Below are 18990 nucleotides of genomic sequence, written 5' to 3'. Positions count from 1 at the left end.
CTTCTCTATGTGATCAATCTGGTAAGGTTTCAGAGTTTTCTAATGGTTCAAAAATCTTTTTGACAAAGGAATTTTAGGGTCCGTTTAGTTGTGGAAACAGTTCTCTTTTTCCATTTTAGTTTTCCAAAAAATTACAAGAGTTAGCTAATTTTTCATTATTCAACATTTGTATGAAATAAATTAACAACAATAAACAGTTTTAACACTCTTTGCTCGTGGAAATAGTTCTATTTTTCATTTCTAATTTTTCAAATAATTACAAATGCCACTTTTTTTCCAATTTTTCAAATTTATATAGAAAATTTGGAAAACATCTTTTCATTATTTTTCTAGATTCATACTGTGTGTGTATTGGAGCATGAAATTTGGATCTTGGACTTTAGTTTGTGTGGATTATGTATAAAGTTTCTTCTAAATCCACAGAATTCCAAATTCAAGTCCCAAAATCCATGACTCCAAATATTATCTTATATAAATTTTAGTAAATTGGAAAACAAGATGCTTTTTTGTGATTATTTTGAAATCTAGAAAAGAAAAATGAAAAATTGTTTTGCACATTTAAACAAACTCTTTATTTTCTACCTTTTAATACAAATGTTGAAGAATTAAAAAATAAGCTAAATTTTAATAATTCTTTGGAAAACTAAAAATTGGAAAAGAGAAAATGTTTTCCACTACGAAATGGGCCCTTAGCTGCTGCTGTCTTCTTGAGTAGTTTCTCTTGTCACTACACTTCCTGTTTTGACTAATTGTTGTGAATCTTGTGATCCTAAATTTATGCATTGAATTTCTGATTTTGATTAGCAAAAAGAGAGATTTCATTAAAGGGCACCAATGGAAATACAGCAAGAAACAAACAGGAATCAACGACAATTGAAGGGCTTTGGTGTCATTGCTGTTCTCTATTTTTTTGTTTCTGTCTCTGCATAATGAAGAAGCAGATTATAAAAACACATTTATTCATGTTGTTAGTTTTATATTTTTGTTCTTGGTTTTCTTCTGTTTGCAAAAACTGAAAACTGTATTTTATGGTTTTCAGTTTTTTGGCAACATGTTGGGAGAAATTTTAATATCCGAAAATAGTTTTTTTAGATCAAATCATTCATTTTATGCACTTTTAAATTAAAATTAAAATAAAATGATCTTATGAATTAAATATAATTGAAATAAAAATATACATAAATTTCAAAAAATAATAATAAAGCCAATTGCAAAATATTTTTACTATTTAATTATTGTCATGCCAATAATTTATTTATTGTAAAGCAAAATTTGAAAGTATAACAATTAAGTAAAATAATTTTAATAATTTTTTTTATTATAGTATTTTTTTTAGTGTATATTATTTTCCAATTTTATTATTTTAATCATATTTTTGTAATATTATTTAATTTAAAGACAAAAAACTGAGCTTTTTTTTAATTAATTTTTTTAATTTATTTAGTCTTATAAATATTAACCAAATGGGTTGCTGGTTTTTGGTTATTGGTTTCTATCTCTGGTTTGTGATTTTCATTTCTAGTTTTCATTTTTTGTAATTTTTGACAGTGATACCAAACAACCGCTAAAATGTCCAGAAAGTCTAAAATGCCAAATGTATCAAGAGTAAAACAAGTTATTTGGTATTTTTGGTGAAAACTGGGTTTGAAGGCTTTTTGAGGACTTTGAAGGCTTTCTGTACTGTCCCCTTTGTTTGGGGACATAGAAGTCTTCTTGTACTATTATATTGAGGGGGTTTTGGAAGGGAAAGGATATAAAAAAGCTTTGTGGCGGTGCACTGTTATGGTGATTGTTTGGTGTGTATGTTAGAGAGGAATGCCAGAATTTTAAATGCATAGCTACTTCTAATAGTTTGCTTTTGGAGTAGAGTGGTGTTTCTTGTCTCATTCTGGGTTTTGGTTATTGTTTTCTTTCGTCATGTTTCTGTGGCAGTGGAAGACCTACAGCGGGATTGGTTGGCTTTGCTGTGAGATGTCTTGCTTTTGATTTTGATTGATCATGTAGCAGTTTTCTTTTTGTAAAGGGAGGAAATCTTGTTCTCCTCCTCTTTGTTTCCCTCTTTGTTTTATCTTTTTTCCTCTTTGAATACAGTCCTTTGTTTATCAAGGGAAAAGGTTGGGGAGGCCTGTCGATGACCTAATAGAGCCAGAATCTCTGCTTTTAACTGTCACCCTATCCAACATCCTTGAAAGGTTTAGCATTTTATTTTGGCATCAAGTTTTAGTGTTCTAAGCGTATGCTGGTGCCATGGTGAGTCCTTTTAGTTAAATAATACATGACGACGATGTCCTTCCTTGTTGGCATGAAAACAAAACTATATTTGTCAACAAAGAGGAAAATACTAGAAAAAATACAAGAAGCAGCAGAGTTGCTGGAAAAATCCCAGAAAAGAAAATATATTCTAGGATATTTTACTGTCTGTTTTGAGGAAAATCTTACACTCTTGGTGGATTTTATCTTGATATAAGTGAGGAGAATGGAAAAGCTATTGGCACCTAAAAATAGACTCAATTATTGAGGTGATTATCCAAATCAAGATATGGTTTGTAATACAATAACAATGAAAATTTTGGAAAAAAAAAGTAGAATTAGTGAAATAAATAATCTTAAATTTTATGTTGACAAAATTTTATCCCATACTAACATACTTTCTTATGGCAAATGGATGCACATTAGGTTTCTGATCCAGTACCATTTATTTAATTCAATCGGTTTCAAGTTGACCTAAAACGTTACCATGCATAAGAATTGCGAAGCTAACCATTTATGCAAGTACTTCCATCCTAGTCAGTGGATATAGGTAAAAAAAATTTAAATGTGCCTGCCTCAATTTAAAGTGTTCTAAGGGTATGCTGGTGCCATGGTGGGTCCTTTTAGTTAAATCATACATGACAACAATGCCCTTCCGTGTTGACCTGAAAACAAAACTATATTTGTCAACAAAGAGGAAAATTCTAGAAAAAAATACAAGCAGCAGAGTTGCTGGAAAATCCCAGAAAAGAAAATATATTGTAGGATATTTTACTGTTTGTTTTGAGGAAAATCTTACATTCTTGGTGAATTTTATGTTGATATAAGTGAGGAGAATGGAAAAGCTATAGGCACCTAAATATAGACTCATTTATTAAGGTAATTATCCAAATCAAGATATGGTTTGAAATACAATAACAATGAAAATTTTCAAAAATACTTAGAATTAGTGAAATAAATAATCCTAAATTTTATGTTGATAAAATTTTATCCCATACTAACCTACTTTCTTTAGGTAAGTGGATGCACATTAGGTATCAGATGCAGTCCCACTTATTTAATTCAATCAGTTCAAGTTGACCTAAAATGTTACCATGCCTAAGAATTGCAAAGCTAACCATTTATGCAAGTACTTTCATCCTAGTCAGTCGATATAGGTAAAAAATTTCAAGTGTGCCTGCCTCCTCACCACTTTTGCACTTATAAATCTTTAGTTTTTGGTTCCATGATCAAAGATGAGAGGCTTATTATAATAAACAAATTATTATTTTTTTATTTTTCCTCCACATTTTGCAAAGTAGGAAAACACTGGAAGTTAGTTTTTTTTTTTTTCCTTTTAATATATTCTTTTTAGATTTTATAGCCATCAAGCACTGCCCAAATGGATACCAGCTCATGCAAACTGCAGTATATGTGAGTTTTGTTTCTAATAACCTATAGGGGAAAATATTCTTAGACACCCTAAGCTACAAAGCAAGTATGTTACAAATGCCCTTCTCATCTTCTATAGGGGACACTAAAACTGTCTCAACTATCTTTTTGGGTTAGAAAGGGTCCCCCCACTAGCAAAAGATCATCAGATCTAATGGATTGATGTTATATGCATGATAAATGTATTCTTAATGATTTTTTTTAATGAAATTGCCCTTATAAGTCCAACAATGATTAGCAATTAATGAATTTTACTTTATTATTTTGTGCTCCAATGAATATGGTTCCGAAAATTTTCTGTTAAGATTAAAATTGTCTCAACTGTTATGCCAATTTATCTGCTTTGCATCCAATAACTTTGCCTACAAAGCGAGGTTATAGACATTAACTTCAAATGCAGTGGTGCCTGCCTTTGTCAGTTGTGCCAAGGAAGTTATACTGTTCTTGTGTCTCAACTGTTGATATGAAATCCTTTTGGAAAGTCCCCCATGGTATTGAGTGCCCTGTTTTTTAATTAGTTTCAATGGTCACAATACGTTTTAAAAATAAAATTGGTGCAGTAAAAGTGTCATTTTCTAAGACAAAGCTTGGTTCCTATTGTCTGCTTAAGGATGATGTCTGAGCAACTGGCAGCAAAGCACTGCTGGCCCCCCCCCCCCCCCTTTTTTTTTTTTTCCTGAACTCTCCGTCTGCAATCAGGAACCAAATTCTTCCCAAAACTGTTGCAGTACCTATTCGCAAAAATTATTTAGGTGTAGATTTGATTGGGTAAAAGTGGTATTAAAGTCATTCTATTTCTTAGCTAATAGTTCACCTCCATTGCCCTTATGATATAAGTGGAAGGTGTGCCACTCTTTGAAGTGCAAGAGGACATCTGTAGCAAGGTCCATTGTTCAAGAGGGTTAAGCGTGTTTTGCCGGTACCTAAATGTTGCTGCATAGTGTGTTTTGGGGGCATGATTTAGACTTCAAGTCTGAAGACTTGTTGCTAAAGCAGCTAGAGCACAAAGTAAAGGCTAATTCTAACAGCATGTGCAGCAATTGTCATGACAAGTCTAAAGTGCCTATATATATGTATTCTGTTCTAGTGTGAGCATAACCTAATTTTTGTGATATCAATGAATAACCTGTGCTCTAAGCATGGGTTCCTTTGAATTTTTATCAAATTTGTGAATTATTGCAATCAAATTCTTGTTTTGATTGATTTTAATAGTAAGCCAATTACCGTGTGCCATTACAATAGGGCTGGAGTGCACTTGATCAATGCTTCCTCTGTAAGATACTCTTAGAGCTTCAAAACAGCGTGGTTTTCAATAGCGGTAGCACATAGCATAGCTTATAGTAATAGATGTAGCGGCCCTAGCTATTTTCTGTGCTCAAATCTCTCTCTCATGGATGTCATCTAAATAATTTTGTTCTTTTCATTATTTTCATACGTTGTTAGGTGCTCCATTTTATTTCCCCATTGAGGCCGAACCTAAACCTGTGCTCAAGAGATAGTTGCCCATACACTGATAAGGGATGTATGGATTCTCGAGAAGAGAGGAGCCGTGGTGGTCCCCCACGGGCTGCTCGGATCCCACGAGTGAATAGAAAGTTGGATCTACATTGGATCTCACCTGAATCGCCCCATCTATCCTGATACTGGAGTGAGTCTTGGTGGTGGTTGAGCAATGTGGTGGAAGCAGTAAGCTCAGGTCATTATGGTGATGATGAACAACAGGAAAGCAAAGAGATTTCAAAGTAAATGGGGAAAGGGGTAATCGGCAATGGTGGCACTGAATCAACAGACTGTATTTGAGAGTAAGGATTTCAAGTCTTGATTTTGAGGCTTGTATAAGATCGTCGGGCAACATCTCAAGCATCATGCCTCCAAACTTCCCCAATCCTAACTGATCCTTGGAAGCTCCTTCCCTAATTCTTGAAGTCTTGTGAGATCTGCATTCAAAGGATGTAGCTGGAAGCTTGAGAGTTGATATAATCACAATCAACAAGCAAGAAAAAGAGACAACTGCAAAAACTTGGGCCATCGACTTCTTCAAGAAGCACCTTATTTTGATCTTGTCTAAGAGTTCCATAGTTTTCTATTTTAAATAATTGCTGCTGGTTTTTCACATTCTTCAAGTACCTTGCTTTTTCTAGGTTCTTCTTGAACACTTCACATTCTTGAAAATTTTTTGGAAATTCTTGAACTGTAAGTGCAGAAGTGAGCAAGATTTTGGGGGACTCTTCAACTCTCTCTCTCTCTCTTCTTTGATCGATTCAACAAGCATCTCCGTTGACTCCACCGGAAAGCATTTGCAGCCGTGATTTCTCAACTCCATCGCTGAATCTTGAATCCAATTGAAGAATTCTTGCATGCCCTCATTGCTTTCCATATTTTTGATTGATTTAATTTTGGTGTGGAATTTTTTTTCACTGTTGGCATTAAATATTCCAGCGTCAAAGGGTATGTCATGCTGTATTTCACAGCAAGCCATTATCAACGCTGTATTGGGGCATCCAACTTCGCTTGAAATTGACCTCGAGGATTTCGTACATCAGCCCAACGGCCATTTTGCTCAAGATCCGTGTTTTGAATTAGGTTCTCTTGGGAAGTTATCTAGGATTTTTCAATTGAAGCATTTTTTTTTTATTCGTTGTGATCAGATTTGTTTTAGTTTCTTTTTTGGTCGTCAATGAGATCTTCTCCCTCTCTTGATCTGTTTTATTTTTAGTTTCTCAAATTGATCTTAATACTTGGTCAGTAGAGTAAGTTTTATGCTTTTCTATTTGTTTGCTTAACATATGCATCTAAGTTCTCATTTTTCAAATCTCAAGACTTTTGCCACCCTTGGATTAGACAAAAATTTTTCAAAAGTACTATTTCACGAGTTTTTGATTTTAGTCTAGCTTTATTTCACTATCCGAAATTGCATGCTTTTTTTAAGCTCATTATGATGCGTGTGTGTTTTTTAGATCTGGTTCTAGGATGTGCTTTCGAAAATTGTAAACTGGATGTAGGTTAGGATTTAGTAGATTTTTTTCTAGCTTGGATTAGTTTTGTTTTAGTTTAGATTGCTTAGGCTAGGTTGTGTGGGTTTTTGGTTTTTGCTGTTTTTTTTCTCTTTTTCTTTTTTTCGTGAAGTAAGTTTGCGTTACAACAGCAACAACAACGAGCCTTAAGTCCCATACCACTAGGTGGGGTTGGCTACATGAATCCTTCTCCGCCAATTCACCCGATCCAGAGTATTTTCCTTTAGTAGATTAAGGGCTATTAAATCCTTCCTTATTACTTCATTCCAAGTTATTTTAAGTCTACCCCTACCCCTTTTCATGCCAACTAACTCACTCCTCCTCACAGGTGCTCTACTAGGCCTGCATTTTAAATGACCAAACTATGTAAGTCACCCCTCCTTTTTCTTGTTTTCAACCAGTGCTATGTCTAAATTATTCTGTATATGTTCGTTTCTTACTTTATCTTTTAATTTTAAACCACCCATCTACCTTAACATACGCATCTTAGCAACTTTCATTTTTTTGTACATGTTTCTTAGTTGCCTTGCATCCTGAACCATAAAGCATAGCTGACCTTATAGCCGTCTTATAAAACTTTCCTTTTAATTTTAAGGGTATTCTACAATTACACAACACACTTAACGTACTCCTCCATTTTACCTAGCCTGTCTTAATTCTATGTATTACATCTACTTCAATTTCCCCTTCACCTTGCATAATAGATCCAAGATATCTAAATATCATGTTATTAATCTCTTGATTACCAAGTTTAATCTTCTCTCTGTTGCTATTCCTTACCTTACTGAAATTACATTTCATATTTTCTGTTTTATTCCTACTTATCCTAACCCCTTTAGACTCTAATGTGACTCTCTAAAGTTCTAGTTTAGACTTCACTCCACGCCTACTCTCATCAATTAACACGATATCATCTGCAAACAATATACACCAAGGGATCTCATTTTGGATACTTCTAGTAATTTCATTAATTACTAGAATAAAAAGATAAGGACTCAAAGTAGAACCTTGATGCGCACCTATTGTGATTGGAAACTCTCTAGAATCTCCTCCTACAGCCCTAACGCTAGTCACTATTCTATCATACATATCCTTAATGACTTCCATATATCTACTGCAAACTCTCTTCTTTTCTAATATCTACCAAAGCTCTTCCCTAGATACTCTCATAAGCTTTCTCTAGATAAATAAAAACCATATGCAAGTCCCTCTTTTTTTTCCTAAACTTTTCCATTTAACGTCTTAAAAGATAAATAGCTTCTATTGTTGATCTCTCAGGCACAAAGCCAAATTGATTTTCTGAAATCTTCGTTTCTAATCTTATTCTATATTTAATTACCCTTTCCCAAAATTTCATCACATGATTCATAATTTTAATTCTACAATAGTTGTTACAATTTTGAATATTGCTTTGTTTTTATACAAAGCTACTAACGTACTTTTCCTCCATTCTTCTGGTATTTTCTTGGTTTTTATAATATTATTGAATAGATTAGTTAATCAAATAATTCCTTTATCCTCTAAATATTTCCAAACTTCAATTGATATTTTATTTGGTCCTATAGATGTCTCAATTTGCATCTTTTTTAATGCCATCTTAACTTCGAGGACTCTAATATTCGAATAAATCTCCTATTTTTAATCTTCCCTTCATTTGTCACTTCCAAGTTCAATTTTCATTTTGGTTTTCATTAAACAACTTATCAAAGTATCTTCGCCACTTCCCTTATATGCCTTTATCATTCTCATCTTTAATACATTTTACATAACCTAAATCTTTGCATTTTCTTTCTTTAGCTCTAGCAAGTCTATAAATGCCTTTTTCTCCTTCTTTTGTATCTAGTTTAGTATATAAAGTGTCATAAGCTCTATGTTTAGCTTCATTGATAGTATTTTTTGCATTTTTTCTTGTTTCTTTATATTTTTCAAGATTTTCTATATTTCTACAATTTTTGCCATATTTTATACCAATTTCCTTTTGTCTTAACGGCTTTTTGGACATCTTTATCCCACCACCAAATTTATTTACTACCCAAGTATTTTCCTTTGGACTCACCTAAAAACTCTTTTCCTATCCTTACGATAGAATTTTCCATTTTATTCCAAACAGTATTTGTATCAACCTTATAGCCAACTGTCCAATCACACTCTTTGTTCATTTTATCTTTTGAATTTTACTATATTATCTCCCTTCAAGTTCTACCATCTAGTCCTCTTATGTTGATTTATGTCCTCTTATCTAAAGATTGTATCACTAGCATCATTTTTATCTCCATATTCATGACCTTCATGTATCCTCTCATATCTTATATTATTCTTGTCAATATGATCGTTCAAATCAGCTCCTATGAATGTCTTTTTAGACATTGATATCCCTTGTAAAATGCTATCCATATCTTCCTAAAACTATCATTTCATATTTTCTGCTAAGCCTGTTTGGGGAGCATACGCACTAATGACGTTCACTATTTTCAGGGCTCAAACTATCCTGATTTTAGTGATCCTATCCCCTATTCTTTTAATATCTACTACATTGTCTTTTAGGTCTTTATCCATAATAATACCCACCCAGTTTTAGGGGTGAGCAAACGGTCGGTTTGGTGAAATTCAGTTAATTAACCGAATTGACCGAAAATTTCGGTTAATCATTTCCATTAACCAAACCGACTGAATAAGGGATATTAACTGAACCTCGCTCGACCGAATTACCTGTTCGGGTAATTCGGTTAACCGAAATTATTTAAAACTAATTATTAAAAACTGAATATAATTATAATTTTTTTTACGAAATCTACAGCTCATTCATTAATTTTATTAAAAAAAAAAAAAGATATTTTGCATCTATTCATTTTATTAATAAAAAAAATATTTTACTATTAATCTATTAAAGTTAAATTTACACCATTACTATTAATTTATATTTGAAATTTAATTAATTATTAAATCGGTTAACCGAATTTATATTTCATGTTTATCGAACCAAAACCCGATTCACTGAATTTTGGTGAAGCTTAACTGGACCAACCGAACCGGTTTTTTTACCCGAACCGAACCGACCAATTTCGGTTGGTTAAATCGGTTAATTCGGGTTTCTCTAAATTATGCTCACCCCTACCCAGTTTTTATGTTTCTCTTTACCAGTGTATCAAAGTTTATCAATTTCTCTAGCTCTCTCCTAGCCATTTTGTCTCTTGAATGCAGATTAAGTTATATTAAGCCTGCAAATCCTAAACATGAAAATCAAAACAACTAACCAACTACTAAAGATGAAGAAGATAAGAAGATCTCACCGATGGCTGAAACTAAAAAGGTAACTGAACTGCCTAAAAATACCCTTTGACGCAGGGAAGTTAATGCTGGTAACGAGAATCAATTGAAGAATAATTAAGCAACGAGGGATTGGAAAATTCTTCAATCTAAAATCAAGCAATGCCCATGCCCCAATATAACATCCACAAGAATCCAATTTAAAAATCTAGAATCAAATTATATACCCAATTTTTCTTTTTTCTTTTCTTTAATCAAACCAAAGAACTGTTTGCTTCGGAAATTAGAACGCAAAATTGAAGGACGAACCATTAATTCTTGTGTTTTGCTTATGTAATACAAATTATCTTTGCACACATAGTCGGTCCCAAGGTCGGATAAAGTAGGGTTACGTTAGGTAGTTGACAACCGACGTAAAACTTGTCGAATCTTTATAAGATGAATCCTCATCAAATATTCACTAGGGCGTTCCGCACAAGCGACGGTTTGCACTTATACCACCTAGATGCAGTGAGAAATGAACAAGGGTGGAGTAGAAGAGGTCAGTCTAGATGGGAAAGGGCTAAGAAGTTAGCACAAGAAACTAGGATTAGATTAGCAACTTGAATCTAGGGACTCTTATGGGCAAAAGCATAGAGATAATGGATACAATAATTCGAAGGAAAATCAATTGAATTTGCTTTCAAGAAACAAAATGGGTAGGGGAGAGAGCTAAAGAATTGAGAAATCAAAATTTAAACTTTGGCATACTAGAAAAAAGAAATGTAAGGAGGCGGGAATCATTGTAGACATAGACCTAAAAGATAATGTAGTAGATGTTAAAAGAATAGGGGATAGGATGATAAAAATCAAGATAGCTATAGGCCTAAAGCGAGTAAATGTCATTAGTCCATATGCTCTCCAAATAAGCTTCGTAGGAAACCTTAAAATATAATTTTAGGAAGATATGGATAGTATTATACAAAGGATATCAACGTCTAAAAGGACATTTATAGGAATTGATTTGAATGGAAACATTGGAAAGGACAATATAGGTTATGAGAGGATATGTGGAAGCCATGGATATGGACATAAAAATGAGGCCAGTGATATAATTTTTGATTTTGCAATGTCCTACGATTTGGTTATATTGAATAATTTCTTCATTACATTTAATAACTTTCGAGAGTGAGCAAAATAAAAGCCAGATTTCTTCTTAATTACATAGGAGGATCATCTATGATGTGAAGATTGTAAAGTTATCACAAGTGAAAGTTTGACTACACAACATGTCCTAGATGGGAAGGGCCAAGAGTCTTTACAACCCCTTGAACATAAGGGATCTGCCCACGACTTGGGAGGATATGGGAGTTTAGGATCCCTTCAAAGTAGAAACATGTAGAATAGCATCCATCATTGAAGGAAGTACAAGGTGATATGATATTGTCCTCTTCTTTGAATAACATCCTTAATGGTCATGATGCCTATATACACCACTAAAAAATGGAAGAGAAAGATCAACATAAATCAATCCAAGAGGACTAGGTGTGGAGCTTGAGGGGTGAAAATATAGTAAAATTCAAAGCTAAAATGATTAAAGTGATTGGACAATAGGGGATAAGGTATATGCAAACACTGTGTGGAATAGAATGGCTAACTCTATTACAAAGATAGTAAAAGAGGTTTTAGGTGAATCTAAAGAGAGGAAGATAGTCAGATAGTAAAGAGGTGGTGCGATCAATATGTCCAAAACCATAAAGACAAAAATAAACTGGTATGAAACATGGCAAAGTTGTAGAAATATAGAAAATCTTGAAAAAGTATAAAGAGGCAAGGGAAAATACAAAAAAGGCTATCTGTGAAGCTAAACATAGAGCGGATGATATAATAGACTAGATACAAAAGGAGAAAGAGACATTTATAAACTTGCTACAGCTAGAGAAAGAAAATGCAAAGATTTAGGTGATAGAAAATGTATCAAGGACGAGAATGATTATGTCTTATCAAAGAAGAAGACATAAAAGAGAGGTGGTGGTGATACTTTAATAAGTTGTTCAATGAGAACCAAAATGAAAGCTTGAGCTTGGAAGTGATAAATGAGGAAAAGACTAAATATAGGAGATTTTATCTCAAAATTAGTTTCCTTGAAGTTGAGATATCTTTAAAAAATGAGATTAAAAAAGATAAGAAGTGGTAAATCTATAGGACTAGATAACATACCAGTTGAAGTTTGGAAATGTTTAGGGGATAAAGGATATGGTTATCTAATCTATTCAATAGTATTATAAAAACCTAGAAAAAGGAATGGAGGAAAAGCTTGTTAATAACTTTATACAAAAACGAGTGTGATATTCAAAATTATAATAACTATTGCGGAACTATGATTATAAGTCATATGATGAAACTATGAGAAAAGATGATTGAACCAAGAATAAGTCTAGAAATGAGAGTTTCAAAGAATCAATTCGGTTTTATGCCTAGGAGATTGAGAACATAAGCTATTTATCTTTTAAGAAAATTAATGGAAAAAAGTTAGGGAAAAGAAGAGGGACTTGCATGAGATTTTTATGACCTAGAGAAAGCCTATGATAGAGTAACTCGGGAAGTTCTTTGGTGGGTTTTAGAAAAGAAGGGAGCTTGCAATAGATGTACTAAGGTCATTAAGGATATATATATATATATATATGATAGAGTAACCATTAGCGTTTGGACTATAGGAAGGAAATTTAGAGAATTTCCAATCGTAATAGATGTACATCAAGGTTCTACTTTGAGTTCTTATCTTTTTGCTTTAGTGATTGACAAACTCACTAGGAATATCTTGAATAGGATCCCCTTTGCAAATGATATTATCTTGATTGATGAAAGTAAGAGAGGTGTAGAATCTAAGAACTCTGGAGAATCATTTCAAAGTCAAAATTTTTAGGATAAGTAAGAATGAGACAAAATATATGAAATGTAATTTCAATAACGTAAAGGGAAGTATTTGAGAGAAAATTATACTTGATAATCAAGAAATTAATAGCACTAGTAGATTTTGGTATCTTGGATTTATTATGCAAGTGGAAGGGGAATTGAAGAGGATAAATAGAGTTAAAGCGGGTGGGGTAAAATGGAGGAGTGCATTGGGTGTATTGTGTGATCATAGAATACATTTAAAATTAAAAGGAAAGTTTTACAAGACAGCTAAAAGGCCAGCCATGTTTTATGGATCAGAATGTTAGGCTACTTGAAACAACATGTACAAAAATTAAAAGTTGTCAAAATGTGAATGTTAAGGTGGATGAGTGGTATAACATTAAAAGATAAATTAAGGAATGAACATATACGCAATAAACTAGGCATAGCACTGATCGAAGACAAGATAAGGGAAGGGCAGCTTAGTTTGGGCATATGAAACGCAGACCTAGTAGCAACCTATGAGGAGTGAGTCAATTATTGTTTCTGGTATTTAAAGAGGCGGGCGGGGTAGACCTAAAATGACTTAGAATGAGATTGTGAGAAAGGATTTAATAGCTCTTAAGTTAGAGGAGGAAAATCCTCTCAATTGGTGAATTGGCGAAAAGGGACACTTGAGGCTTCTTCTTGTTGTTATTGTTGTTGTTTTTGTACTGATAATGAAGTATAGAAGTGTAATTATTTACTTATACATGCCTTGGAGGAGCTCTCAATCATCATGATGATGAATATTGTGGATGGATTTAGTCCCTTTTGCCATTTATTGAGCAAAAACAAGAATGTATTTAATACATATGAGTTTGTTGCCAAAAACTTGTGTTTAATATAGTTGCCAATCTTGTTTTTTTAATTTGGTCATACATTTTTGTGCATGCAAGCAAGGCTTTAAATTTTTGATTTTGACTAAAATTTCAAGGCTTGAACAGCACAGAAATTTCATTTGAAATTTCGATGTTGAGGTCAATTTTAATTTCAACTTTAGAAAATGATATACATTAGTATTGAGGCACGGAATTTTTTATGAAACTTCATAAAATGTTAACAAACATAATAATGCAAGATTTAGAACTGAGATAATATTATAAATTAAATACATTCATGACAAGTATGTGGCTTATAAGGTGTAATATCTGTTAGATAATAATCATATTAAACATATTCAACTAACACAAAGGAAATTAATAAATCAGTTAAATATCTGTTATTATGCAAATATAAGGCGTTGTCTGAAAATTTTACTTGAATTTTGCAATTGCAATAAATTTTGGATGAAATTTTAACTGAAATTTTGCAAAAGAAATTGACTATCATTTCAATTTTGAGGGTGGTGGTAATTAGAAATTTTGAAAATTTTGTGGAAATTTAAGATCATGTGCAAGTTGTATTCCCTAACTTATAATCTCTTTTGATTGAAATGAAGTCATTATTCTGTTTGAGAAGTATGATTGCAATTTTATTATACTAGGGGAATTTACTGATTGGTTGCATGTCCTCTCTTTCTCTCTCTCACGCGCTTAGAACAGCCTTTTTCTTATGTCTTCCTTTCTGTTCTATAGGAAAGATTTTATTTTGGGGACCATGTTTTGCCCTGTTTTGAGACCGGCATACCTCTGTTAAAGCAACGCCTTCACCAGCTTCCTGATGCTGAGAATGTGAGTATACTTGGATTGCATCACAATATTACCTATTTTGTTTATATTTCTTGTGATTTTCCCCATCATTATCCTTGTCACTTGTCAGCATCATCACTTTTGCAAAGTTTCTGAATGATTGTGTGTATCTGCACCATGTTGGGAATAGTTTTGTATGATTGATTCTAAACCACATCATGTACATGATCCCCAATTTAATAGTTATTATTTTCCAGATTGTTGTTGCATTTCCAGATGATGGAGCTTGGAAGCGATTCCACAAGCAATTGGATCATTTTCCCATGGTTGGTTGCTGAAGTCATACGTAAAATTTTCTTTTGCCCTTCATCTGTCATATCATCTTTATTATTCAATGTCGGAAAATCACAGGTGGTGTGTGCTAAAGTTCGTGAAGGAGATAAGAGGATAGTTCGAATCAAGGAAGGTAATCCTTCTGGTTGTCATGTAGTCATTGTTGATGATTTGGTACAATCTGGGGGCACCCTCATTGAGTGTCAGGTACTTATTCAGTATAAATGTACAAATTGATTGTTGCTATCCTGTTTATTTTTGTATATTCAGCATAGTTTTTCCTTGAAAAATTATATGAAATTTATCAAAATAAACGTGCAATTTATGATATTATTTTTTAACCATGTTGGCATGTGTGAAAGTTCAAAGTTTCCAACTATGGAACGATACTGTGCTTTGGGAATAATTTCTTTGGGTGATGGAAAATTCATAGCTGGCAAGTTGTAGCCTTTTTTCAAATGGGATCCTTGTTAATACCAAAAACCTTTCACAATCTAAGAAATTGCCACATCAAATGAATGATGCAATTTATTGCATAGTGTCATGGCACATTTGTAAGATGAGCCAGCTAATCTAATCACAAATTAATTTTAATATATTAGCTGTCTATTGTAGCAGCTGTTCTAAGGTCGTTGATGGGGGTGCTTATATCAAGCAATGGAAATTGCTAGGGACTCGGGAGTTGGGAGACGGACACAATGCGGTAGTCTGCATGCTATGAATGTTTAGGGGGAGAATTATGTGTATAGTGAATCATTTTTGGAATTAAACAAATTAGTGAGTGGGAATCGGATTATATTGGTTTTTTTTTTTTTCAATAAAACTTCGTTTTCAAGCGCATTGTGAGCAGGCGTATTATAATATAAGAAGAGCAGTTACTGTCATCAATGAAAATGCACCATTATTGGTTTTCCCCATCTCCTATTCGTTGACTCGGGTGCATTTTCAATAATTTCATGTTCTTGTCATTAGTTATATTTTTCTTGGAGTTTGATGAACGGAGCTAGTAAGTCCATTTTCTTTATTAATTTGTTTGTAAAGAGGATTTTATGAATCCATGTCATATGTTCATGTTATGTGTGGTATTTGCTCTAGGAACTTAAAGAAGCATTATTTTTACATTTTCTTTTCCTCTTTGCAATGATGACATCCTAAAACACAGATTTGTAATGTCAAATTCTTTGGTGCATCCATCAGAACTCAGAATTTTTTTTTCAATATTGTGTTTCTATAGTTATACTGTCATGGTTTCATGGTGTAAATGTCTAATTCTCTACCTGAAAACAATAGAGGCCTAATTTCAGCAAGGACTTGACTGTACATTATGTGTATTGATTATGTCATCCCTTCTTTGGCATCTATCAGAAAGTTTTGGCAGCTCATGGTGCAGCTAAGGTGAGTGCTTATGTCACCCACGGCGTGTTTCCAAAGTGCTCATGGGAGCGATTTACTCACAATATTGATGGTAATTGTACATTTGCTTTTACCATTTTCCTTTCAATTTTTGGTCCTTGCTACTAATTCTTGCTTCCTATTCTGAAGGCGCCAGGACGACATTTGCCTATTTTTGGATCACTGATTCCTGCCCCCTTACTGTAAAAGCAATAGCAAATAAAGCTCCTTTTGAAGTTTTGAGTCTCGCTGGATCCATCGCCGATGCTCTTCAAATCTGAAAGGCCTACTTGAAATGCTTTTTGGAGTGAATTGTAACATTTCCGCGGACAAATTCTATTACCTATTGTTCGGAAGCGTTAAAAGTTGTATTGAGTTTTATTCACATCCTCACATATTCAAATTCAAGACATGAAATTCATACCTTAAAATGTAATTTTATTTATTAAAGAGCATTTATAATTATAATTTTTTATGGATTCATTTCTGGAGTATTATTAATATGATGTAAGGGCTGAGTTTTTCATTGTTTGGGTTCCTCAAGGATTGTAATCGGTTCTGTGCCAAAAATGATTCAGCGGAATCAATTAATCAACTTAGCTTGGTGGTTTTGACGTTTTGAAAAAATATATAAGTTCAAAAGCACAAAATTATATTCCATTGAAACACAAGAAATAAGCAAAGGCTAAGTTGGTGTGACTTGTACATTTGAACCGTGCATGGATTTAAGGAGATTTATTGTATGGCACCAGTCACTCCGCTCTACGATTCGCAAGGGAAATATCTTTTGAGAGAGACTAATTAGGGTATAGTGTCTGTGTTTGGCTCACAATGTTTTTTCATCTCTTTTAATATCTTTTAGGCCCCTGTACGTAAGTAATGCCAAATTAATTCCAATGTTACAGCTAATTATGAAAATAGGATTGGGAAACATTATACATAAAATGAAGAAAAAGTTTCAAAACAAAAAATGATAAATTAATTCCAATTTTTTTTTTACCTGATTCTCTGAAGGCCAAAAGTAAATCAATTTTTAATATTGTTGCTGTTGAAATTCGAATGATTTTCGTAAATTGTTTCTTGGTTGTGACCACCTGAAAAGAATCAAATAAGAATGACTTGGAGGACTCGGAGTATAATCCAGGAGATCACTCCGATACCTAAGTAAGAGACTAATGGAAGGCTATGTATTGCAACAATAGAAAGAAGTAGAAATGAGTGTGAATGAAATGCTTGCCTTCTCCTGGGATCCCCTTTTTATAGTGGTGGAGGTAGACCCTTATTTAACTTACATTTATGAGTGTTATTATGCTTAGGGGGTTATGCTTAACTCAAGAGAGGTTATGCAAAATATCAATAGTGGCTCTTGTAACCATACCGAGGGTTATAGATAACCTAAGCGCGGTTGTATGTGACATCAGATTGTGCTCTTATAACCGTTTGACCCTATGAGCATGCCTATCAATTTTAGGTGTATCAATTGCCCCCTCCCAACACTCTCGAATATTTGAAATAAATTTCTTTTCTTCGAGAGTTGTAATTCGAATCAGACCTTGAGCGATTTAGCTCAACCGACTCGATCCAAGTTGATGCACTTTCTTTTGGGCTCACTTCGAGCCGACTTCTACATTACTCGGCTCAATTCGAGTCGGCAAGTGTGCTCTAAAAAGCGTATTATGACCAGTCTAACCTTATCCAAGCAGTGCTTGTTAGATGGGACATTCCAGGTAAGCGGTGCCCACCCTCTTTGTTGATTCATGAGCTGGTTTCATAGCCTCATGAGCTGTGCTCATCAAATGGACCATTATAGGTGAGTCATGCTCACTCATTTTGTACCTTATGAGCTCTGCTTATCAAGCGGGTAGGTCTTCAAAGCCTAAAGAGATCTGCTCATCAAATGGGCCATTACAGGTAAGTCATGCTCACTCTTTTGTGTCTCATGAGTCATGCTCATCAAATGGCAAGTCTTCGGGGCGTCATGAGTTGTGCTCATTAGATGGGCCCTTACGGGTGAGTCGTGCTCATCAAGTGGGCAAGTCTTAAGAGCCTCATAAGCGGTGCTCATCATATGGGTCATTATCGGTGAGTTGTGTTCACTCCTTTATCGCCTTATGAGTTGTGCTCATCAATTTGACGTATTTTTGTGGCCTCATAAGCGGTACTCATTAGATGGGTCGTTATTGGTCTAGGTATGTTGATCCGCACCGTTGGGATTCGTGTCATTGGGATTCACGCTATTGGGGTTCGCACTACTGGGGTTCGCGCACCGTGACTCTATAAGTTGCCCACACTATTTGCATCCTCTACCTTATTTACTAGATCTGAGGCCTTCACAGCAACTTCTTATTGAGCAGCCGCCTTCTCGTCAAACGCTGCTTCTATCTAGTTAGCCTCCGGACCATCCTCCCCATGATTTTTTTTTTTTTTTTTTAAATGCAAGATCATAGTAAACATGTCTTCTACCCTTTCCTGAAGACTAGAAGTCACTCAGTGACACACTGGGGTTATCTATTGGAATAGAATGAATTGACTGGGGTGATTTGTTTGCCCCAGTGGGTTTTGACTTTGATTTATATATGTGATGTGGTCATGGTCAAGGATAGAAAACCTCCGAAGGGTTCCCACAGACGACACCAATTGTTACTTCTGAAAATCGAATGACCTTTGTAAATCGTTTCTTGATTGCGATCACCTAAAAAGAATCAAGTAAGAATGGCTTGGAGGACCCATGGTGTACTTCAAGAGATCACTCCGAT

General features: G+C 34.0%; 1 protein-coding gene across 1 annotated transcript in view; it reads left to right on the top strand.

Annotated features, from left to right (window-relative positions):
- LOC131149863 (ribose-phosphate pyrophosphokinase 4) overlaps positions 1–16717 on the top strand; it is a 34935-nt gene extending 18218 nt beyond the window's left edge. The window contains exons 3-7 of the mRNA XM_058100643.1: positions 14456–14551; positions 14767–14835; positions 14921–15049; positions 16208–16307; positions 16385–16717. Coding sequence (XP_057956626.1) covers positions 14456–14551; positions 14767–14835; positions 14921–15049; positions 16208–16307; positions 16385–16515 — 525 coding nt within the window. The 3' untranslated portion in view covers positions 16516–16717. The remainder of the gene's footprint in view (positions 1–14455; positions 14552–14766; positions 14836–14920; positions 15050–16207; positions 16308–16384) is intronic.
- Positions 16718–18990: the final 2273 nt, after the last annotated feature.

The sequence above is a fragment of the Malania oleifera genome, chromosome 2 (assembly GCF_029873635.1).
Source record: "Malania oleifera isolate guangnan ecotype guangnan chromosome 2, ASM2987363v1, whole genome shotgun sequence".
Lineage (NCBI taxonomy): Eukaryota > Viridiplantae > Streptophyta > Magnoliopsida > Santalales > Ximeniaceae > Malania > Malania oleifera.
The sequence above is the reverse complement of the archived record's forward strand: the minus strand, read 5'-3'. Positions and strand labels throughout refer to the sequence as shown.